This window comes from Callospermophilus lateralis, chromosome 17, assembly GCF_048772815.1.
Source record: "Callospermophilus lateralis isolate mCalLat2 chromosome 17, mCalLat2.hap1, whole genome shotgun sequence".
Lineage (NCBI taxonomy): Eukaryota > Metazoa > Chordata > Mammalia > Rodentia > Sciuridae > Callospermophilus > Callospermophilus lateralis.
Window position 1 is genome coordinate 53,674,897 of NC_135321.1, and position 25,120 is coordinate 53,700,016.

Consider the following 25,120-nt stretch of genomic DNA (forward strand, 5'->3'; position numbering starts at 1 on the left):
TTCATAGGAACACTTCATATTCAAAATAATATTCTTCAGTCCTGGGAGTGGCAGAGACAAAAACTGAATATTCCTTAATATGATATGAAGCAAAAGACAAATGAGTAAATGTGGAAACTTGGTGATTTATTAGGTGGTTAAGAAATGCTACTAGATCACACAGCTGGCCAGGTCCAGGATGAAGGATTCAAACTCTGACCTCACTCCACAGCCCAAGTACTTCCCACTATACTCAGTGTTCCCATTACTTACTCTATAGACAACAATGACTCATCCCAGAAATCCCAGGCATGTTTGAAAGTCAGCATTCAGCAAGGGAGAGGTGTTATGTCTTGGAGTTTTGTGTTATCAAAAAGTCAGTGTCTTGTGCTGTCACTCTCGGAAATTCTTTGAATCTGTGGGTTATTTGAGGTCAGAATGTCTAATCACAAAGGGAGTGAAATGTTCAGAGATGGTTAAGGATAGGCTTTTTTTCTGAACAATCTAGGGCTGTTGGAAATGAATTTATTTTTTGTAAATGTACCTGAAATTACAGGCATTCAAAGACTACATTCTCAAAAGTCTTAAGCTCCCTTAGGATTCTTGCTAATGATCTAGTTTCCAGCATCCTCCGTACTTACGATGTGTTGTGCAAATGGTCCTTTGGGGGAATTCTTTCTAATAACCTAGAAGTCTGTATTTCTTAAAGTCCTGTTGGCTTTTGTTTTCTTCATGACTCAAATCATATTCCAGACAGGAATTCAGAAGAGAGACCAGGGCCACTGTCCCCCACACCCTCTGCATTGTTTCTGGATGGTGTGTGGGTGTGGCCTCCCAGTAGAGTGCAAGATTTCAACTTTTAACAGTTCAACCCTTTCTGCAGAGTATTGGAAGAGGGGAAGGAGACTGGCTGGAATGTAGTCGAAGCCAGAAGACGATGGAGCTGAGTCCAGGATAATCCATGGTCCCTCAGCAGCATCCAGCCACTCTAAGAGAAGCGGGCCTTGTGGAGTTGGCAAATGCTGATCAGCTTTGATGCAAACTCAAGAGGTTTGTATGTGGGACATTCCTTGTAGCTTGGTCCAATGCCAAAGAAATGAGTTCCTGCTGCTTTTGTTTGATTGACACCTACTTAATAGCTGCCATTAGGCATCAGGACCCTATATGTGTTATGTTGCTTATATTTGTATGCATGCAAATACCCTCCAAAATCAAATTAAAAAAAACCCTGGTGTAGATATTACTTTCTTGTTTTACAAAGAAGTTACATCTGTCTAGGAAGTTGCATAGCTGAGATTTGCATTTAAATTCATTTGGCTTGTGTCATTCATCCATGCAACAAATAACTTACTATGCTTCAAGTGCCAGGGGCTATGCCAAGCGCAGGGAATCAGTGATGAACAGGACTGATGTAGACTTTATCCCCACAGATCTTCCAAACTAGTAGGAACAGACAAGTAATAACAATAGAGTGAAGGGCAATAGATGGGGAGATGCCAGTTGCTGCGGGGCCAGAGAGTCAGTTGGGCACCTCACAGTTAGGGTGTCAAGAAAGACTACTGAGAAGTCAGGGAGCAGAACACACTGGGCTGTGAGATGGGCAGATGCAAAGGTAGGAGGCGTAAGAGCGGCGTGAATTTGGAGGAAGGTTCAGTATAAATCAAGTGCAGAATATTAAAGAAAGTAAAGGGAGAGGGCAGAGGGCTGAGTAGAATGTCTGCAGTGTGCCGGGGCCAGCAGGGACCAGCTCCCAAGAACTGACAGTGCACATTCTCCCTAACCCCAGTGTTATCCAGCTACGCAACAGCATGGACAGTCTGAGGATTTCAGCTTCCTGGCTGGGGCACTACTCTGATGAGGGCATTGTTCACCCAGGTGAGAAGATCTGAGTTTCCTTTTGACTATGTTAAGGTCGAGGGTGGCAGACTGGGGTGTTCTGCAGGTGATGGACACCTGGATCTATCTCTGATCATGTTGGCTTCCAGGAACAACAGTTCAATCCCAATTTTGCTTGTTATCATTTGTCCTGGTCTAGGAAATGTGTTGAAATGACATACACATAATGTGCAAGCCAGGTCTTCCATGGATGCTAAACAATGAGCAATTAAAAAATTTTTATTATTTAAAAAAATCCCCAATTTGGTCTCTCAAATTATTAACACCTAAACCTATTTCCCTAAGGGAACCTATCCCAAGGAACTCAGTAGTCCAGCTGGCTGACTTTGCTGACTAACACATGTAGCAAATCAACCTTTGCTCTTCCACAGCTGGGGAAAACCAGACTATGGTGTGGGTGCAGGTTATAATGATGTGCTTATTAAAGATAGAAAGGTGTGGATTTTGTTTTATCTGTTTATTATCATTTAAAATATATTAAAATTTTAACAGCAGAAGCAGGAAATTTTAATTGCACATGGCAGTCTACAAAAAGCAAAGCAAAACAACAAACCAAATGCCACAGAAACAAAATTTACATAACTGATAATATATTAAAATTACATTTAGGTAAGGATCTGAACAAATGTAATGTATGCATATTTCTCAGAGAAGATTTTTTTTCTTTCGTTACCTAAAATTGGAGAACTTCTGTAAGCAGAATTAACTTTCTTTAACTGTTAACATTCCTAAGGAAGCAAATGGATGTGGTCAGTTCTGAGTCTCTTCTCTATGAATTCCCTTTTTTCTTCCTACCCTAAAATGACAAATTTCTACTTCCATGAGGGCATTTGTAGCTAACTGCTCTACATGGAAGAGCAGTAAGAAGCTAAGAAAGAGGTACTTGCCTTTTGTAACTGTGGGACAAACTCCACACAACTTGGGATCTCTGATATAATCAATTATAAAACAAATAAAATCTGATAATGAGTCAGAATTTTTCAAACAAATAACAGACACTGAGCTCCCAACCTTAGAAATATTCCTTCCTAATGGCAGGGTTCTGTAAAGGTGTACACAGGGCCCAGATGTACTTGTTACAGAGATCCGACAGGATGCAGGGGAAAACAGCACTCCTGAGCTCTCCAGAGTGGGAGCCAGGAGGATTTCACTGTGGGTGGCAGCTGGCCTACCAGCTAATGCCAGTGTTCGAATGCGGACCCTAGGGTACCCACAGCTGGTGAAAGCTCCTCAGAAGGGTATTATCAGCTTCTGGAAGGGCCCACCCAACTGTTCTCCCATGACTCCTGGGCATGTTCTTTTGTGTAAGCTCCTGGACTCCTTGGGGCGGCAACCAAGAAGTGGTTAATGGAATAAAAAAGAGATTTCATGAACTGCAAAATCATGTGCTTATTATTTTTTTAAAGAGTCATACTTTCCTGAGTAAAGTACACAAAAGCCTCACAGGAAGTCTTTAAAGTGCCAGGCCTCCAGTCAGCAGGTATGAGCCATGTTCAGATGTGGTTCTGGTGAAAACACTAACAATGTATTGATGCATCTGCTTTTCTGATATTGTACCACTTGAGAGACTTGTGCTTGCAAGATGGAAAATGTCTTCTTTTATGGTGAGGGAAGGACACAGATGTATGTGTGGGCTTCTTTGGTCTGTTTGTTGCAACACATCATAGCAGAAAGGATCCCATCAACGATAACCACATTCATAAACCCACACTTGTGCCTGAGCCTCTGAGTCACTGGCACACCATCACTCTTCAAAATCCTCTATACACATGAACCACAGACACTTGAAAGTGTCCAGATTAAATATGGATATGACCATGGGGACATTCAAATCAAACTGATGGGTGCCAATTTACTGCTGAAAGAGTCCTGGCACTGGCACGAGTTTGGAAACACCTTTACTCTGTGACATCCTGGCCTGTGACAGTGTCTTCTTCTGTGAGGTCCTGGGAGTTCCTGAACATCAGGATGGAGTTGTAGATCTTCAGCGCAGGGCCCAGCTTGATCTTCATCACTCTGACGATGTCTGTCTGTGTCAGAAGCAGGAAGGCTTTGCCATCGATCTGCTGCAAACAAATAAACAAACACAAGTTAAAATATCCTGCCATTAAAGCTTGGTTACCCACTGGGAACTCCTGGGTGCTGAATGTGAGGCCAAATCATCAAGGCCTCCCTGGGGAGCTTGTCAGTGACAGAGAAGGACGTGGCCCTCATTGGACTCAGGTCCACCCATCCATCAACTCCATCTCCTCCTAGGTCTTGGGACTGAAGTTATTTTGAAAAGGTGCTTACTCTCTTAATTAAGAATTCCATATACAAAAATTTTCCAGTATGAATTTCTGTTGTTGTGTTTAAAAAATCTTGGTCTTGAATTTGTATCAAAAGCTGTTAAAGTAATGCTGTAAATCTCCAAGAGTTTTTTTTTCCCCCTGAGAGAATAATATGCAATGTGCATACTATAGCAATACTTATGTTACTGGAAACAATCCAGGGTTCCAATAAGAGCTGAAGTAAATAAATTATAGTATAGCCATGGGATGAGACACTAAGCAGGCACCCAGATTTACTTCTCTATGAAACATTTAATGATCTGAGAAATTTCATGAATTGTTAAACAATAACACAGCATGTTGACACAAATCTCAAACTTGATTTTTTAAATTAAATATACATGACCACATGTATACATAATATTTAAAATATTTGAAATTTTACATCAAATGTTAACAGAAGTTGTCTTTGGCTGGTGGAAGAGTGATTGGTTTTTATTATCTCCTTTTAATTTTCTTATATCTTAAGTTTGTAAATATTTTATTTATTTGCCTTAAAAACACTTTAAAATTAGCTCAGAAGGATTCTTGGCTCTAAATGAAGATCTAATGTCTGAATAAGTGGTGATAGATGTATCTGTAAGGTGTTTTTTTTTTTTTTTTTTAAGTGGTATTGGGAATTGAACCCCAGGGTTGCTTTACTACTTAGCTATACCCATGGTCCTTTTTAAATTTTTAATTTTTGAGAAAAGGTCTTGTTAACCTGCTTAGGGCCTTATTAAGTTTCTGAGGCTGACTTGGAACTTGGAATACTCCTGCCTAAGCTTCCTGAGCTGCTGGGATTTTAGGCAAGCATCACTATATACCTGGCCGTATCAGTGATCCAGATTGTGAGAAATTGTTATACAACGTATGTGCATATTAAATCATCATGTTCTATGCCTTGAATGTATTCAACTTTTTTAAAGAGAGAGAGAGAGAGAGAGAGAGAGAGAGAGAGAGAGAGAGAGAGAGAATTTTTTAATATTTATTTTTTAGTTCTCAGCAGACACAACATCTTTCTTTGTATGTGGTGCTGAGGATCGAACCCGGGCCGCACGCACGCCAGGCGAGCGCGCTACCGCTTAAGCCACATCCCCAGCCCTTCAATTTTTATTAGACAATTAAATATTTTTAAATAGAAAATACTGTAGTGTGAAGTGTGATTTTCCCCTTGAGTCAGTCATGGTGAATGGCTAGCAGAGAGACTGCTTGTCCACAGCTTCTTGAGGCACTGGGGACCTCAGAGCTTGTCTCCAGAGGCTGCTTGAGTGTCTTTCCCCCTGTAACACTACTGAGGTGATGGTGACAGTGACGATGCAGCTGACATTTGAGGTACAGCCTGACTCAGCTAAATCCTGGCTCCAGAGCCACAGAGACAGGAATGAAAGGGGTTTCCATTCCCTTCCACAAACCTTGAGCCATGGTTCTAAACCTTTTCAAATTTCATAATACAAACCCCTTCCAATTCATGTCTCACTGACAGTGATGATTCTTATAATGGAAGGAAGACTTACCCTGAGACCCCTGGGGTGTGATTTGAACATTTTAACTCTCTTTTAAAATTCTAATTTGTTACATATGACAGCAGAACGCAATTCAATTCATATTACACAAATAGAGCACGATTTTTCATGTCTCTGGTTGTACTCAAAGAAGAGTCACACCACACCTTTGTGTCTTCATACATGTACCGAGGGTGTCTGTCTCATTCCACTGTCTTTCCTACCCTCATGCTTCCACCCCTTCCCCTCCCTCCCTTTACACTATCTAAAGGTGGTCTATTCCTCCCATGCTGCCTCCCATCCCTGTTATGAATCAGCATCCTTATATCAGAGAAAACATTTAGCATTTTTTTTGGATTGGCTTATTTCACTTAGCATTATATTCTCCAACTCCATCTATTTACCTGCAAATGCCATGATTTTATTCTCTTTTAATGCTCAGTAATATTCCATTGTGTATATATACTGCATTTCTTTAGCCATTCATCTACTGAAGGGTATCTAGGTTAGTCCCCCAATTTAGCTACTGTGAATTGTGCTGCTCTAAACATTGAAGTGGCTGCATCAGTGTGGTATGCTGTTTTTAAGTCCTTTGGGTATAAACCGAGGAGGGGGATAGCTGGGTCAAATGGTGGTTCCAGTTTCCCAAGGAATCTCTATACCACTTTCCAGATTGGCTGTACCAATTTGCAGTCCCACCAGCAATGTATGAGTATGCCTTTTCCCCAACATCCTCACCAACATTTACTGTTGTTTGTATTCTTAATAGCTGCAATTCTGAGTGCAGTGATATGAAGTCTTAGAATGGTTTTGACTTGCATTTCTCTAATTGCTAGGTGTTGAACATTTTTTTCATATATTTATTGATAGATTGAATATCATCTTCTGAGAAGTGTCTGTTCTGAACATTTTAATCCTTTAAAAGTTTGGAAAAGCTTCCTGTGCATTTATGATATATTGAAGATTTATCCATTTAGCACATAATAAAAGCAAATACTTTCCCCAAGGGCTAAAAAGCACACACTACAGGTGGAGGAGAGAGAATATGCCTCCTTCCATCCCTAACATGGGTCTGGCTCTAGCATTTTCAAGCAAAAATTGCTGTCCACATATCCAGTTGTCCTGATAATAAGTGATGATGGTGATGATACAGCTAACATTTAAGGAACTCTGATAACCTTCCATGTATTTGAACTTCCCAGTGACTCTGTAAGGTAGATGAGGAAACCTGAAATTCTAAGCTAAAAGGCTTGTGTTTCAGAGGGGAGGGAAGAGAGAAGTTGAGTGACCCAAGCACATAACAGAGTTGGCGAGGAAGGATCAAGCTGGAAAAAAGTGGCCACAAAGGATTCTTTCCTGCTCATCATGCAGACAGACCCGGACAAGGTGGGTAACACAGACAGTAGACTACATGTATGAGGCTGGGTCAGCCGTGCCCAGGCTGTGCTGCACTCAAGTGGAACCAGGAGAACCTCGTTTCGTTGGCAGCCAGTAGACCAAGGCCATTCTGTGGGCTCCATAGTGTTTCCCTTGAATGCACATAGGCTCTGAACTCGAGAGGAAGAGAGGTGTGTGATGCTTTCCAGAGTCCTTAGGAGGGTACTTCTTTGGTAAGTTCTAAAGCTGTGAATGAGGCTCTGGAATCAGATGTATTGGGGATACAATCCAACTCTGCTCTTTACTTGTGATGCCTAGCCCTCTTGAACCTGAACTTTTTCATGGTGAACTGTCAATGTAGAGTGTTTTGAGAATCAAAAGATAATGATTATAGGCCTGTACCACATGGCAGGCCTATGGTAATCACTGTCATTATTATTTGCATTATCATTCTGTTGTTGGTATTATTATTTGCAGTATCATTCTGTGGCCCATATGGCTATGGATACTAATTCCAGGAAAAATGTTAAGCAGTTCAGAAAATTCCCAACCAAGGGAAGGCAGGAGGCAGAGATCTCACAAGATTCTGTGGCTCCTCCACCCACTCTTGAAGCAGGTGCTGGCAGGGATAACAGGATGGTCCCCCTTCTGCATTTGGAGCAGAGGCCCCTCTACTTCTTGGTTGTAGTCCCAAGGGAAGATTCCTCTCTTCCCCCCGTATGCCTCATGCAGAGACTTCATGATTAATTACCTTGTTCATTTACTCTTGCACCAAACAGTATATTTGTGGAGCATACTGTCTAAGCTGAGTGTCACAGCACTCTGTGACAAAGCAGAGCTAAATAAGTGAGAACCAAAGACAGTGGCTGCCCCTCTGCATTAGTCCCTCACTTACTGCTGGGCTCCTCCCCTGCTGGCTCCCTTTTCTCTTGCCTCCCCAAACTGCTCTTATTTATACTTAACTAAACAGAAATAAAGAACTTTGGGGCCAGAAGTATGGAAATATATCAAAATTTTTACATTTCTTACCTCTTTCTTGAAGCACTTGGCATGTTCTTCGCAGCCCAAAAGAGACTGTACAAACTCAGCCACCTACAGTGCAAGATGAAAAGCCTAATTTAAGACACACACCTGAAATAATTTGGGGGTTGTAGTAAATCAACATGTGAGTAAAATAAACTTTGGATCCCTCAAACACTTGGGATTTAAATAGTAACTATCAAGTCACATTAGCATTTGTCAGCTGAGCAATGAGTCCTGCCCCCAGTGTCTTTTCTCTCCTTGATCACCAAGCTGACCTAAACAGGGTCATGGTGATAATGGTGAAGTGATGGCCTCCCTCTGAGTGGGGTTCTGGCATTCTAGAAGCTTCTTGCACCTGAACCTCCTGACCACACTCCAGTGTCAAGGTAGGCAGGGGACAGTGGCCTCATGCAGCAATATTCACAAGGACCACTGTATTTGCAGGCAGACTTGATGGCAGAGTCCCCTCTTAGGGCTGAGGCTCCAGGTCCTCACCCGGTGCCTGGAGGAAACTATAAATCTATGCTGAGCTGGATTCCCAATTAAACAACCACAGAACTGAAGCCCAAGGAGGTTTAGCAACTTACCCAAGCTCACACATGGTCAGTGGGTAGCAGAGATGTTTTTGGACCTGGGTTTTCTGCCTCAAATCCTGAGTTCTGGAGACTTGGTCCCTTTCACTTGACTTCGCACCTCTCTTTTTTACCCTTTCTCTGTCCCTACATGCCCCATGTTCCTTTTAATAAAAGAACTCAGTCAAGGATGGACTGTCAACTCAGGAAGCCATGGTCTCAACAGACAATTTAGGGGAGCTCCCTGAACAGACATGATAAAATGTAGACTCCTAACAAACCCAGATGACTGCTGGGCTCTGGCTATTCCTAGCTGGGTCTGGCAGTCTCAGCAGGGGAGGAATGGATGCAGGAGCACAATAGTAAATGGAATTGCGGGAGTGAGATGTGTAGGAGGAACTGTCCTCTGGCTTGTTTTCCTCTTGGCTGTGTCCTTCCTGTGTTGACTGAATGGTGAGTGCTCACCCCGTCCCTCTCCCCATCTCCCGGGGAAGGCCTCAAGAGGGCTGCGGAGCTCATGGTCTTACACTAACAAGCTCCACCATCGCAGCATCCTGGGAGCACCCACTCCCTCAGGGCTCCCATGAAAAGTGAGAAGATGCTCCTCCTCTCGCTGCAGAAGAGCACCAGGTGATGGGTGACCCAGGTTCTAGAACAGTCAGGGAGGACCAATGCCTCCAGACACATCCTCTGGCTGCACACCTGAGTTCTACCTGCTTTATGCTCTTCTGGCCCCGTGAGTTTATTTCATCACGGGGCCTTTTGCAATCATCCTTCTAGAGGTGATAAGGACTTAGAAAGTCCCTCCCAAACCAGCCACCACGCACCATGTGTTGGCACTACCCTGACCCAGGAGCTCTGGGATGAGTGCCCATGTGCTCAGGCCAGCTGTGGTTCTTAGCATGACAGGCCCAGTTTATTCAGAACCTGGGGCTCTGCAACACAAGTGGAAAAAGCTGAGGTTTACTGAGTTCACCTGATTGTCTTCTTCTAGGTAAACAGGATGCACGGAGCATGTGTATAGCATCTGCAGGGAGCAGAAGGAAGTCATGGAAGGCCTCTGGTCAACTGGAACTCAGGTGACAAGAGCTTTGACAGTGGCTAAGGACTCCTAATGAGTCGCTGGCCCAAAACACTGAGAGATGGGGCGTCTCTGTCCTTCCCCAGGCTGCTGTTCTAGATGAGCATATCCTGAACCTGGCCAAGTGTGAGGCTTTGTGCTGGGGTTTGGAAGGGCTGCACCTGTGAGTTAATGGTTCAATGTGTGGTGGGAAGAGAGAGGGGGCGGAGTATAACACTCCTTTCTCATGACTATGACACATGGTCAAATGTGTGACCCTCCAGAGGAGAAGGGTAAAGGCACAGGCTTTTGCAAGGGAAGACTGCATCCAGGTGGGAACATCATAAGGATGGGGTCCCTGAGATAGTCACTGATGTAAGCTCCATCTTCTCCTGGGTGGCAATTTGGGATGGATGTGTTGAGAAGACCTTCCAGGTATGGAGAATCACAGGAGGCAGCCCAGAAGCAGGGCCACACAGGGTGGGTGGGAGCAGCAGAGAGGAGTCCAGGTCAGCTGGCACTGAGGAGGGCAAGGGGAGTGGCATCAGGAAAGGCAGGGTTGGCATGGCCTCAAGGGTGTGGGTTATATGTCCATCAGCAGGTGGCAGAAAGCCTGGCGCCCTGGTTCTCCAGCTCGGCCACACATTACATTCACCTGCAGAACTTTCAGGCTGACTGAAGTCCAGGCTCAGTCCACAGAGATTGCAAATGAATGGAGCTGGACTGTGTCCAGGTGCTGGGTATTTATTTTCAGAGCTCCCCAGCGGATGCTAATGTGCACTGAGGGCTGAGGAGCCACAGTGCCAGAGAAAGCTGAAGAGGTGACCCAGCAGCATCTAGATGGACTCGTGCTGGGTCTTCTGAGTGGGCAGGGCATTAGCGGAGGCATCAGCTGCAGTCAGCGGGAAACATGAGGGCCTGGTCACCTGCTCTGCGTGGGGAAGAGCCTAGAGCTGAGGAGGAGGGGATACAGGGGTAAAATCCCCAGAACTGGGGCTGGGTGCCGGGGCAAAAGCAACCAAAGCTGAGTCCAGGGAACATGTTCTAGAGTGGGGTTTCTCAACCTTAGTGCCACAACGCCTTGGGTCAGAGAACTGCTGTGGGGCAGTCCTGCGGAGGAGGGATTTTTAACAGCCTCCCTGGCCTCTACTCATTAGCTGCCCCTAGCAATATTCCCTTTCCAGCTGTGATAGCCAAAAGATGCATCCAGATGTTGCCAATATCTCTGAGGGGATCAAAATCAACCCAGGTCCTCTTCTAGTGTGGCTCTTTCACAGGGCTGAATGCCATAGAAGGAGAAAGGCAGAGAGAACAGGGGGACCAGGAGTGAGCTAGAGACGGGTGTGCCATCCTGTCTCACTCAGGAGCTGTGGTGGGGGCGCCACGTCAACTGTGGGGACAGTGGCCTCCCTGTGGGATGGAAGGGCTCTTATGTACTTGCTCAAGGGCTTCTGTTCACAGCAGAAGTGCTGCGCGTGGCTCTGGGGGTTTGCTATTTTAAATGCCCTTTTCTGGACAATGAAACAAGGACTCCATCCCCTCCCCAGTACCATTAGCCAAGAAATCACTGTCCCTGTCGAGGTAAACTGGCTTCTTTTAATGGGAATAAATAATGTGTCAAACCAAAGTGTCAACAGAGCAGAGTGAGGGCTGTGAGCGTGGTGGCCTCCTCCTGCAGCTTTGCCCTGGCCCTCCAGAGGCAGTTGGGTCGCCACGTCGCCCTGGCCTGCCACCTCTCCCAAACTCTCTGCTTTTCCAGAAAGAAATTCCCATTCTACTCAGTCTGTTTTCCCAAAGTAAAGAATGAGTTCCATGAAACCTAAGAATGTAAAAATTGATTCAGTATTACTAGTTGACATTTATTTCCCCTAACAATAAGTTTTATTGACTTTTAATAGCAAGCCCGTTTTGCTACAGGTTTTCCACATGTGAAGTGGTGAGCTTTTAAGGAGAGTAACATCCAAAGGTTTTCCTCTCATTCTCCCCTTCAAAGAAAGTCTTTTTTTTGTTCCCTTCAAGTTTGTGGTAAAATGCGGGTAGCTATTTATCGGCAGAAAATTCAATGAGAGAGGAGTGTCCATTTGTCCTCAGTCCACGAAAGGACAGCAGTGGGGTGGTTCTGCTGTTTCAAAGTAGCAGCTACTCTGTTGGAGACCGGTGGCAGCCCAGGCTTTGGCCATGGCTGTGGGGAGCTCCCCATGGTGTGGGGTTGACTTGTGGGCGTGTGTCCTTGGCTGGGGCTGTGGGGGCTGACACACACCATTTTCTACACTGTCAGAAACACAATGTCCTATGGCCAAAATCCCTGCTTTGCTTTGGAAGGACACTGAGTAAGTTAATTGTAGGTATGAGACAGCAGTCTGGGAAGACTAAGAAGGATGACATCGCCTGGGTTCTCAGATGAGCCCTTCACTGTACCCAGCTCACGTCCCCCCCACGACCTACTTTCTCGGCCTCCTCTCCAGAGCGCAGCAGGCCTCTGTTCCGCAGTGGGGCTGCTGCCTTCAATCTTCCTGGATGGTGGTGTTCTCCCTTGCTGAGCCTGGAGATGTGTGCCTGATTGTACTAGCTAAAAGTCCACTGGGGACCATGTTTCCAGTCTGAGTCTCATTTTTTAACAGCACGGTTTATTTGCCCTTTTTTAAGGGCTCAATTGTGAAGGCTGCTATGCTTAGCTAGCAGTACCCTGAATTTTTCAAAATACTCCCTCCTGTGTAAAGTCTGCTTTTAAAGTGACTTCCATCTTTTATAGTTAATGAACATTTAGGGAGCACTTGGTTGAGGCTCAGACAATTTATATGGGGTGCTTTAAGAAGTATTTTAAGATATAAGAGATGCCAAGCATAACTGAGTCATATCTGTGGTGGTGAATGTGCATGCAACACTCACAGCCAGCCTGCATGTGCTTGGACACACACCTGTCAGGAAGACACTACATAAAATTCACCTGTGCATTCACTCACTCACTCAAATGTGCATCTGACACTCTGAACGGAGGACAGTTTGCTGTGAAGATGTAAAAATATAAAAATATTTTGGTTTTTACTCTCAGACATTGATGTATTTGAACAGGATATTTCCCTGGTCTAGAGTAAGAAATAAACTTACGCTGACCATAATTTAGCACGAGCTCATACCTATGTCTAACGGAAGTTTCCCAAAACAATAACCTTTGTGATACATCGTGTATCTATTCTTGCCTTCCATTTCATAACCACTAAATTGACTTCACGGCCTAACTATGCTTTGAAAAACACTGTGGTGGGAGAGACAACCATGGTGATGATAATGGAGTTGAAAGCCAGCTCACAGCTCTGGGAGTGTGACAAAGGCCCTGCTTGGCTTCTCTTCACAGGTAGCATCATGCAGAGCAGAGGCCTTTCTCCCAGGCCAGGGTGGCAGACAATGGGAACCTTCTCTCTCTTCTCTTCTGCTATAGACACTCATGTTAGGTCTCTGAATGGTGCTTTACGCAGGATGCCCAAGTTCATTTCAACACACCCTGTCCTCGGCTACTGAGGCTCCCCTATGACCAGCACTAACAAAGCACAAAAGGAGCCCCAGCCCCCACTGGTCCTGCTCAGATCTGCACTGCCCTTTCAAATCATCCTCCTCAATCACCATTTCATTGTGGCATCCGGAGCGGGCTCGCACTCCACCGTCGGTGGGCACCCACTAAACACCCTGATGTGGACTCCCTTTGGAGAGCTGCCTTATTTTCAAAGATAGAAAAAGAACACAAACACAAAGCCTGCATTTTTCAATCCATCAAAGATCATTCTTGAGGACCAATTTCAGTGCTGAGAGAGGTGCTGTAGTGCATAAAGATACAGGCAAGAAATTTAGGATGTGCTCCTTGTCCTCAAGGGCATCTTGTTAGGATGATACCAAGGCTGAGACAAGTCAACATGAGGGAATAGGGAGAAGGTTGCCTTTGGAATGCCTCCCTGGTGGGAGTCATGGTTACCAAAGCACCGGGAAGCATTATGAGCAGGGGTGTTCGATGCAAGGCTCTTGGCCTCTCTGATTTTACTTAATTTATAAATGCTCTAAGGCCTTTTCCAGCAATAAAAGGCTGAGATTGTGCGCGCGCACGCGCGCGCGCACAGACACACACACACACACACACACACACACACACACACACACACACACATACCAGAACTCAAGTACTGGGATGTCGCCTTCCTCACGGTCCTTGGAAGCATCCTCAGTCTTAGCCTTTCTCCTTGATCTTCCTTTTGAGAACTTCCCAGTCCTACTGAGACTTTTTTTTTAAGTCACCTTCCAAAGTTGTTTTAACATTAAGTACCAAACTTGAAAATTGTCAGATCAGCCACCAGCCTCCCATTTCCTATTTACTGCTTGATGCTCCTGTTAGGGGGTCCTGTTCTTTTTGCTGTCATGCAAAGAAGCAAATGAAAGTTCTCTCTCCTCCATTAAGAAAAACACAAGATTTCCAAATCTCCTGATGTCCAACTCTGCAGCCCCAGCCAGGACCCTGAGCTGAACTGCCACATGCCTTGCTGCATGGAAGGCTCTTGACTGGCCTCCCTGTGAGGCTTTTCTTCCAGGGGCTTCCTCCAGCTCCTCCTTGACTCCCATTTGCATCTCCCCTTCCCCTGCACCTTTTATCTCTGCCTGGGTCCTCAATTTTCAGAGTTGTCTCTGGGAGCACTGACTTGGAGCCCTTCCCTCACTGGTAATGGCAGTGCCTCCTGTTTTCCCTTTGTTGTCCCCTTGCCTCCAAACTGGGCCCTTTCCCTAAAGTTTCAGTATTCTGACAGCTCCAGCATTTCCCCACTTACTGGGCCTCCCAGCTCTCACATATTATTATCCTAATTAAGTACTAAACTGTGTAGTGCTGAGACTATAAATGGAATCACATTTGGCTGGTTTTACTTTTTCATCTTCTATGTCTAATCGACTTCCCTGTGCTGTTGCTTTTGCCTTTAAAACATTTATGGAAGTCAGGTTCTTCTCATGGCAGCACCCAATCCAGACCCTGATTTTCCCACACCAGGGGCATGCTGGCATTGAAATAAAAAGTTCTCAAGCCTAACTAGGGAAACAATACTTTCATCAGAAAGAAATTCCACCCAACAGTGTACTCCTTATAATAAGATGGCCTTAAATATGAAGTAGTCCAATTGCACTATAGTAAGCAATGGGGCTTAACGGGTCCTTATTAAAAACCAATATTGTAAGGCATGATTATATTAAAATATGATCTGGCTTTTCCCTATGTGCAGCATCTTACACAATGTTGGTACCATATGCACTTTAAAAATCAACCTAAGGTTGACCTGATCATCTTGTGGTTTTGGGTGAAGAAATGGGAAGCAAGGCCTGCTTGCAGAGAATGTACTTGGTGCTCAGGGCCTGGATGTCCTGGGGCAGTGCTATCTTCCAGCAAGGATTTGCTGGGACTCAAGTCTAAGATGCTTATACATTTGTACTTCCTCAAATCAAAGCTGGGATGTGGACTTGGAGGCTTAAATTAGCCCCAGGCAGATAGCGATGAAGCACAGGGCAGCACTGGATAAGGCTGGGAAGAGGAGACACAAAACTAACTAACTGGGCTTTCCTAATTTCCTCAAAATCATGAATGGCTTCTCACTGCGTTTGAATTTAACTTAATATAGAGGATGGGCTGCCTGAAAGAAAAAGGGTATTTTCCCAGGCAACAGAGAAGCCCAACAAAGGCTGGTCCCATCCCATGACCCTGGCGCTCACCTGGTCCACTGTCCACCGGGCCACCTGGCTGGCCTGGATGTCAGCTACACCTGGCAGCAGCTTGCAGTGCTGCTCCCTGCCGAGGGGAAGCTCCCGAGAAGGGTGGGCTGACATGGAAGTCAGGAAGACCGATTGGTGCAGGGCCTGCTGGTTCTGCTCAGCTGAGTATTCTGAAAGAGAGGCAGTGTGGAGTGAGCAGCAGGTCAGCCTGGAGCCGAGGGCCTGTGGTCAGGGTAGGAAAGATGCAGACACCACCAACAGCCTTGTCTCCTGCTTATACAAGGTCACACGACCAGGAGTCCCCATGCATAGCCTATACCATGGTTCTGCTTTAGAACAGTGGCCTACCCAAAATAGATGTCATGTTAGGCCCTGAAGACTGTGGCTGCTTGCTTTAAATACTTGAAATACAAATCATTTCTGTGAGATATTGTTTGATGGCCAATGAAGGACTAGCTTGTCACTGCCCCTGGATTCTCTCTCCTTAAATCAGAGGAGAGATTTAAAGAACCAAAGACCCACTCAGAATGTGAATGCTGAGCAGATTGGCATACTGAACTATCTGGGATGTGTAAGTACAAAAGAACAATTTCTTCCTGGAAGCCACTTTATACATATCTAAAGCTGGCCAGGTCCACATCTGGCTTCCTAAATCCCCTGGTGACACTGAATGAAATGTAGCACAGGGTCCTCATGAGAACTGGGGTGACATCAGCTTCTGCTGTCAATCCCCAGCACACAATAACCTCAGGTGGGAATCTGGGGCAGCTAAGGATTTCTGGAAAGCAGCCTCTGCTGAGATGTGATTTCCCTGGCACAGGCATTCTTAAGTGGGGTGCTCTCTTTTCTGAACAAAAGCTCTGAGTGCACCAGGGTTGTGAGGGCATAAAGAACAATGGCTGCTGCTTGCCCAAGAGTGGTTGCTCTTGAAGTGAGACTTCAATGGGATTGATGCACTTCAATGTCATTTTTATCAACACTTCTGTTTAGTTTTTCCCCTCAATAGTGACTTCACTATTTATTTATTTGTTTATTGCAGTGCTGATGATTGAACCCGGGGCCTCATGCATGCTGGGCAAGTGCTCTACCATACTATTACATCCCTAGTCCCAAAGTAACTTTATTCTTAAGTTACATCCCAACATTTAAGATAGACCATAGATTTAAATCCTCTATTTTACTTTGAATCTACAAATGGGCAAGGAACAAAAACATGTTACAGAGATTTCAGAGAAAAACATTGCCTTTATAATATCTTCTAAGATACTTTTGACGTGCATTAGTAAAATAAAGCTACCAATATTTAAAAAGACGTTGAAAAGACATATTATGAAAAGAAATATTTCAAGAAAAAAAGTACACCCTTCATAATGCAAATGACAGGTTAAGAAAGCAATAGCTACATAATTTAAAGTTTATTATGATGGTTGGTGTCTTACAAACTGAGCCTAAAGAGTTATTATGCAAATAATTCCACCTCAAATTAATTACAGTTCTCAAAGGGTGAGGCTGACCTGTACTTGACATGGTCGGTTGTATACCTTTTATAATCAGAAAGGCCCTAAGCTTTAAGCAATCTGTCTATCACTGGGATTCTCTATACGATGCTGCTCTTGTGGATCGTAGCAGACATCCTCATATTTACCAAGGCTTGCTGTCTACCCAGATGAAGAGACAGCAAAATTGCCAGCTTCTTCCCAATTCTTATGCTCCAGTTGCAACCAGCAGCAAATTCATCTCCAACTGCTGATTGTCCAATGCTGACCTTTTTAGTATGTAAATAGGTTATCTTTCTTCACGTAGTTCTGCCAACAGTATGTAAGGCTGTAGGTTCTGAAAGGAAACTTCATATCTTCTTGGAAAAGCCAGTATGCTGACATATAAGAATGTCCTTTAATGACATTGTCCCATTGTACAAGGAACATGTACAAAACAAGCCCTGAAACTCAGGATGGAAGCATCACAGGGCCAGGCTGTGATTATACCAACATAGAAACCTCAGAGAACTTCCCAGGGAAATCCAGAGCCATGGCCTCTTAAGGATTAAGACCTGAGCCAAAGATGGGCTTTATTCTGGAAAAGAATGACAGTATTGCTCAACTCGTTGCTTTTGATGAAATAGTATGGACTTAAACAAACAAACATATGTATCTCAAACCCATGCCTTGGGCAAATTGATGATGTATAATCTCTAAAGTATGCAGGACTCTGAAAAGACACAGTTAATAAATCGTATGTCTCAGGAATAGGAAGATATCAAGGAATGGTGATCATATTTCTGTGATTCACGAATTAAGGCTTCAGGTATTAAACATGTAAAGAAAGAATCACAGAATTCCAAACCAAAGAAATTTCCAACACAATAATTCTGGAAAAGAACTGTTTGCTTTGGATGTTGAGGTATTCTCTTGAAAGTATACCCAGTGTGTTTCTTTCAGTACCTGAACTAGGGTTCCTCAGCCCACTGCATTTCATTGTTGAGGCAGATTTCTGGCTCTGGAAGGTGATACATGGGGGCTCCCATTGGCTCAGGTAGCAAGACAGCCTTTAGAATTAAAGGCAGGGAGCTCTTGCTTTATACTTTTGAATTTAGATTGGCTTGATATTATCTATGGCTTTTGAATATGGTTAACCGTGCCCCTGTTAAATCAAAGTATTCATTTGGAGGGAATTGGAATTTGGATTACTCAAGGAATGAACAAAACTTACTTGGAAGCCCATGAGAACTGTGGGGAACAATTTTAATGCCACAGGAGATCCTACCATGGGCAGTGGAGAAAGATCTACAGCTCTCTGCTGGGCTGTAAAGTCCCTACCTGAGTTCCAAGAATTTTTACTGGGTATAAGGGTTAGCGTCTATTCATCTGTAACCTTAAGTCCTGGGGAATTAGTCACGTTTAACATATGAAAATTTTTTACTGTTATTAATTTTGCTGTATCAAGTTCACATCATTGAATAAAAAACTTGAAAATTTACTTTCCATGTTTTCAGTTGAACATGGGTATGTTCAACCACAGTCTGAAAACATTAAATAGAAAATTTCAAAAGTGAACAATTCATAGTTTTAAATTGTGTGATGTTCTGAATAACTTGTTGAAATCTTGTGGCATCTTTCCTGTGATGTGAGTCCTCTCTTTGTTCAGTGTATCCACTCTGTACACACTACCTGCCCGTTAGTTACTCACTAGCTGTTTGTTATCAGATTGACCACTATGGTATAGCAGTGCTTGTGTTCAAGTAACCTTAATTCATTTAATAATGTCCCCAAAGTACAAATACTGATGCAAAGGAGGCAACAGGGCACAAAACATGGAAGGAGAGATTAACTCTGGTATTAAGTGGCAATGCTGCAGCGCATCTAGGAAAAAACAGAGTATATAGTGGGTTCAATATAGAAGCAGTTTCAAGCATTCACTGGGTATGCCCTGTGGGTAAAGAGGGATTATTGTATTTAAAAAGAGTTAGGTTAGGAAAGGAGCTTCTGAATAACTAGTCTATCATCTCTAAGACATGACTGGGGTTGACTACCATGCAGTGCTGGTGTGAGGGTGAAGGATAAAGCACTCAGCAAGGTCGAAGCTGCTATAATCACTCAATGCAGATCCTACTCTAAACGCAATCTGAATCTTTGAGACTGGGATTAATGTTTTATAAAGGAAAGTTGCATAACTCCAAATCAACACAATGCAAGGCTAATTCTCAGGCAGTGACAAAAGGGAATGTATTTGGGGGGAGTGTTTCATGGTGACTGTTCTGTATCTTTTGTACCCTTTGCCAGGTCTACTTTCTTCCACAGCTGATGAGTGTGGAGTGGGACCCTTAGGTCGAGCTGAAGGAGTGCTTAGATGACCTTGCCCCAGAGGAACTGCGGCACAGAGAGGGAAGGTTGGGTTGACCAGATTGCTTGGTTTTGGAGCAGAACAGTGACCTTGAATGAGATGTTTACTGCCTATGCATCCAGGTTTTTCCTCTCTGAAGTGGGTAATAATGGTACTTATACCTCACTGAGTTGCTGTGATTAGAATAGCTCTTAGTATAAAATGAGTGTTTAGTGCATGTAAGATATCACATTACTGTTTCAAGACATAAAGGTTGCAACAATAGTGAATGTGGGGACATATAATATGCCCAAAGCCAGTGCAACTAGATGTCCCTGAAACCTATAAAAGCTGAAATCCATACTGAGACTCAGGTTCTTGAGGGCCATGTCCAGATTCACACCCGAGAAGTCCTGGAACGGCAGTGCTGTGGTCAGCAGAACCCTTTGCGGAAGCCCCAGAGGAGGGAAATGAGAGTGGCATCCTCAGGCTTCCCAGGCAAACTAGGCCCCATGTGTGGTGGTAGCCTCACAGCACTGCTAAAATTCAGTGGGGCTGGCAGCTAGGAGATTACGTGACTCTTGACAGACTTTTTAAATCAGAGGTTGATTTGCATTAGTTTAAATTCTGTGCATAAAATTAGACTTTTGAAAATATCTGCTTAAAAACTTGCATACATCTTTATAAGATGTGAACACAGTAATTTGAACTTTTCTCTAAATCCAATACAGCTCATATCATATCAGATATTTGCTAGATAGTTGCTAATCAATAAGTTACACAAGCCACTGATGAAGGTGTATAAATCATGTGCTGTGTGAGGATTTTCAGTCAGCAATGGGCTGTGTATATGATGTTACATAGTCCTGTTAGATTACTGTAGAGCTAAAAATTTCCTGTTGCCTGATATTTTTACTATACTTTTTCTATGTTTAGACATGAAGATACACAAATACCATCATGTTACAGTTGCCTACAGTACTTAGTATTATAACATGCAGTACAGGTTTGTAGCCTAGCAGGATCAGGCAATACCAACTGTGTAGTAGGCTCTGCCATCTAGGTGTATAAACAAAATTTCATGATGTTTGCATGATAAAATCACCTACTGATGTAGTTCTCAGACTGTCAAGTGATACATGACAGTACTGTCCTCAAAATCATTCTCATCAAACTAAAAGGTTCAGATTATTCTATCTTGGGGCACTTTGGGTAAATAGGGGCTTCCAGATTGGAAAAGGACATTTACCATCAAGCAGGCAAGACGGTCACTTGCGCTTCATTCCAGGTCTGCTTCTACCTACCACAGCTGAGGGATATGGGCTGCTTCCCAGTTTCACTGCCTCACTGCAGTAATGACTCTTCCCCAGTTTCCCGAAAAGTCAGCCAAGGAAATTCATCCTGCAAACGCAGCCCTCCTACTGGAGGTTTCAACATTCTAATTAATCAAAATGTCCTTTGCACCAGAAAATGAAATGCGTATGAAATCCTGGCTTTGTCTCTAAACCCAGTGTGTGAGTGACAACAAAGGAAGCTATCCCTACATTTAGGATAACCTTTCCCTTCCAGAAAACAAGAGTAGTAACACTTGTCACTCCAGTGGGTTACCATTTGTGGAACTGTTGAAGGATTTTTGCTACCACTTTTTTCACAATGGGTATTTCTTTTGGATTTCATGGCCTTTAAAATTATAGTGAAGTGTTTAAGGATTTCATCAAGGTGCTTAGGGATCTGGGCCAACAACTTCAGCTCTGCATCCCACCCCAGGGTCCAAAGAAGTCCTGCACTAGAGCAATGGGAGACTTGGCCATAGATGGTGAGTCTCTTCAGGATGACTGGGAGAGGGGAATTCCATTTTCAAGGATGTTTAGGCATTATTGTTCTGCAGAGGCAATACATAACACCCTTTGGAGACATAAGTCTTGTTAGCAGGAAGAAAAGCCCAGTCAGGAGAGAGTTTCTTTCTCTAGTCTATGGAGATGGAGGGAATGGCCAGTTGAGAGTGACATGTGACTTAGAGGCAGCTTTTTCAGTGACCAAACAGGCTTGTGACATGGAGTATAGAACCATATGCTTCCTAATTCCATATATATATTTTAAGTATTTGGGGTCTAAAGGATTTTAATTCATCTGAAAATAGCATGAAAATGGGTCCCCAATTTCTTCTCTATTCCTCTCACTCATCCCTCTCATATTGCTCTACCCCCACACCAAAGGGAAAAAACATCCTTTATGGAAATGCTCTTTAAAAATATGGCTGTTTCTTCACAAAAGCCTCACACAACAAAACCGAAGCAAGTGAGTCATAAATGGTAAACCAGAGTCTGCATGACTGGGCCTGGAGTTATTTTTAATTCCACTAAAAACAGAGACCCATTTCACAAGTAACCATCTCTTCAATTAAAGGGGGTACAATTCTACTGTGTTCTCTGCTTCAAAAAGATAAAAATAAAAATAATAAGTAAAAGAGAATTGCAACTGGCCCTGAAATCCAATTATGTGATTTTCTTGCCCACCGTATAATCTGTGATAGCTCCCAACTGACTCCATCAATTTATCCAGCACTTGCTGAGGCAGTTACTCAGTTACTGTGCTTCCTTAGTGACTTCTGCTGGAGAAGCAAGCAAATGTTCAGAAATGGCTCTTCACTTGGTGATGGTGTTTTCTTCCTGGGTCACCTCTCTTAATAGTCTGCCTACTCTGTGCTTGAAACCATCATTTCTGGGCTATACCAGATTCTTCTCTTGATTGTGATGCTTTTGAACCCACTTGGTCCCTCTTTTTTTTCCATTTATTCATCTGCTCTATGGCCCAAAACAAGGGGAAGAGCAGACCAAGAGAAGCTGAGCCATGATTGGCAAGATGATGTCTACTCCTCATGTCATACTTGGTAATATGAGCTCATCAAGAACAGACATTTAATTGACAGTGGGCCCTCCGCACTTGCTATTTCTCATATGCCAAATCATATCCAAATACGGCATGGCTTGTCTGTTGTACCATGTTTCATTTCTTTACCAAATTAATGTCCAGAATTTAAACACTGATATCTGCTGAGTGCCATAATGATTTAGCTATTGGTCCTCTCTCATCACAAGCTGCTCTTCATATCTGGTTTCATACTAATGTGGAAGATAAAGCATAGAAAAATCAGGGGTTTCCTAAGGACTGCCCAATGGACTCTCAAGAGAATCAGATGTTGAATGAAGAGTCCAAGATGTTCTAGATCTGTGTCTTATACAGCATGATAGCCACTAGGGACATGTGGCTATGGAGCACTTGAAATGTGGAGTGCAATTTGAGATGTGCCACAGTATGACTTGGATGTTGATAACTTGGTATTAGAAAGAAGAATATAAAATAAACTGCCTTAATATTTTTTTGAATCTTGATTTACATGTTGAAATAATATTTGGGGTATGTTGGGTTAAATAAAATTAATTTTACTTGTTTATTATTTTAAATGTGACTACTAGACAATTTCTGTGGCTAGTGTTCTTTGGCTATTAGATGGTACAGGTCTGGGAGGGTGCTGAGCCTTGTCTCTGTAGAGAAATGCTCCAGGTGCAAGAAGAGACTTGGAGACCGGATGCAATCAACATTACCCTTGTTGAGATAATGACAAAGGCTGAAGGTGGCCTGTATTCCACCAAGGGCCAGCAACTCCAAGAATGGTAGAAGACTTGAAGACCTGAGGTCACGAACATTCTCTAGGAGCAGACAAGTCTGCCTGGAGAGAGACTAGCTGAGTTCTCATCTTGGCTCCATAATATTTGCTGTGAACAATGTATTTCTCTGGCACACATGTGAGGTTCATAAATAATGTGTTATGTGGATGAATAAATGACCAAATGAGTACATGCATTAGGAAAGCAGGAACTTTTTCAATCAATTACAAAAAGCAACTTTCAAAACTAGATTAAGAACCATTCACATATAGAGTCACTTTCTTTAACAGTTTTGCTACTCACCCCGAATCACTAAGGACTGAGGGTGTTTATGGCAATCTGGCTGCTCCCTTTTTTCTTGGGGCTTGAGTACTGGTGGAGATAAGCGAGGGCCTGTGGGCTTTGGCATCTCCAGGCTCCCTGCTGCCATCGTCCCAGTATTCCCCTCAGTCATCCTGTAATTGTCCAGCTCCTCTGAGGCTCCACCTACTGGCTTCCCAATTCCATTCACAACCAGGTGCCTTCCCATCTTGGGCATGCTCTGATGCCCAGGGAGAAGTGAATGCCCAACTCTCCACTCAAGCCTGCCTTCCTCCATCTGGTTGAGGTGCCTTTCTCCTCAGTTCTCTCTTATAGGACCTCACAGCACATTTTTGAAGACCCAAAGGCCAGTAGCCCTTCAGTGCGGGTGGCCTTGTTTCCTCAGTTTACTTTGTGGGTTCCAGAAATGCAGTCAACTCCCTGATAGGTCCCAAAGTCTTCTTTACTCCCTCCAGGACTCGGTCGCTCTTCCCCAGGTCTTCAGGAACTGAAACTTGCTTCCTCTCTCTTTCAGGGGCTGCCACCCAGCCTAGCTAGTGTGTGGGACAGTCTTCCTGGCTTCCCTTGCCTGGCTGCCTCCAAACAGGCACTTTCTAAAGACTAATTGCCAAATGCAGCTGAATCTGATGGAGTCAGCCACTTAATCAGCAGAGGAAGAGGCAAGCAATATACTTCCTGGAACAGAAACCAGAAACCAAGGCTGTGAAGGGATCTGGCTGGCCTTCAATCCATGAGCACAGGATTTTAGCTCCTTCTTTGGATTTTATTTCAGTAAACACTCCTCAAAGGGGTCCCTGATCCCAGAATGTCCAGCCTTAGGGTTCCTAGATCCAGAGACCTGTAGTTCAGGTACAGAGGCCCTGGTCTACCCTCAGACCTGATCACTTTCCAGGGGCCTCCCTCTGCCTGTCTGGAAGTGACTCATGCCCACCCCCCCTGCAACTCCAATGCCCCTGCAAGACCCTGCCACTTGCTACACTATGTTAAAACTTTACTTTTCAGTCCCCATTAGCAGAGCATAAATTCAAGGGCAATCATTTCCAATTTATCCGCACAGCCACATGATGTAGCACAGATCTGACACATGGTATAGCATAACACAGGTGCTTAATACATGATGTGACTGGTGAGCCATCTGAGGAATTTTACTGCAGAGACAAATAATGCAGTGGCAACAGCTAACGTAGTCTGTGCCAGTGAAAACAATGAGTATCCATCCTGGATTCTCTCATTTGCCAAAGAGACTCATTACTGAAAAGGTCAGAGATTGTTTGTGAAATGAAATCTAACTCACTCCTCAATTAGATGTTTGAGAAGCAGATATTCCTTTACTTCATTTGAACAAAAATGCAGGAAAAATCCATATTAATTTTTGATATGTTAGTCATCCAATAAAAGACTTTAGTACAGGATATTTCTGATGGCTAAAGGGTGACCTTTGAGTTTAATATCTTTTTTGCCACAGCTTGAGACATATTAATTAACTTCTTTGATTGAATACTACAATTCAATCACCCAGCATGTATTTTTGAATCCTCTGCAACACCAATCTCCTTCACTTGCAAAAGTGAGATCATAATTGAATCAACATGGGCATGAACTTGACCAGAGAACTGGAGTGGCTCTTCTCAAAGTAGGTATGCTCCCACCTGATAACTTCCTATCCCTACTCCACACCATGCAGTGTGTGGAACATTCTGTGCGGGGTTAGCATTCACAAATCTGAAAGGCCCTAACACTCACTTCTGTGAGCATAAAGAAGTGAGGTAAGCATACTCAAATTCCAATATGGATGGCAGGACTAGATTAAAAGGTGCAGATGAATTTGGAAGTTTCGGTTATCAAAGATGAGACC

General features: G+C 43.7%; 1 protein-coding gene across 1 annotated transcript in view; it reads right to left on the reverse strand.

The window, feature by feature from the left end:
• Positions 1–3,773: 3,773 nt before the first annotated feature.
• The window catches only part of L3mbtl4 (L3MBTL histone methyl-lysine binding protein 4), a 323,948-nt gene continuing 302,601 nt past the window's right edge, over positions 3,774–25,120 (reverse strand). The window contains exons 15-17 of the mRNA XM_077105612.1: positions 15,458–15,627; positions 8,096–8,158; positions 3,774–3,941 (exon numbers count right to left, since the gene is read on the reverse strand). Coding sequence (XP_076961727.1) covers positions 3,774–3,941; positions 8,096–8,158; positions 15,458–15,627 — 401 coding nt within the window. The remainder of the gene's footprint in view (positions 3,942–8,095; positions 8,159–15,457; positions 15,628–25,120) is intronic.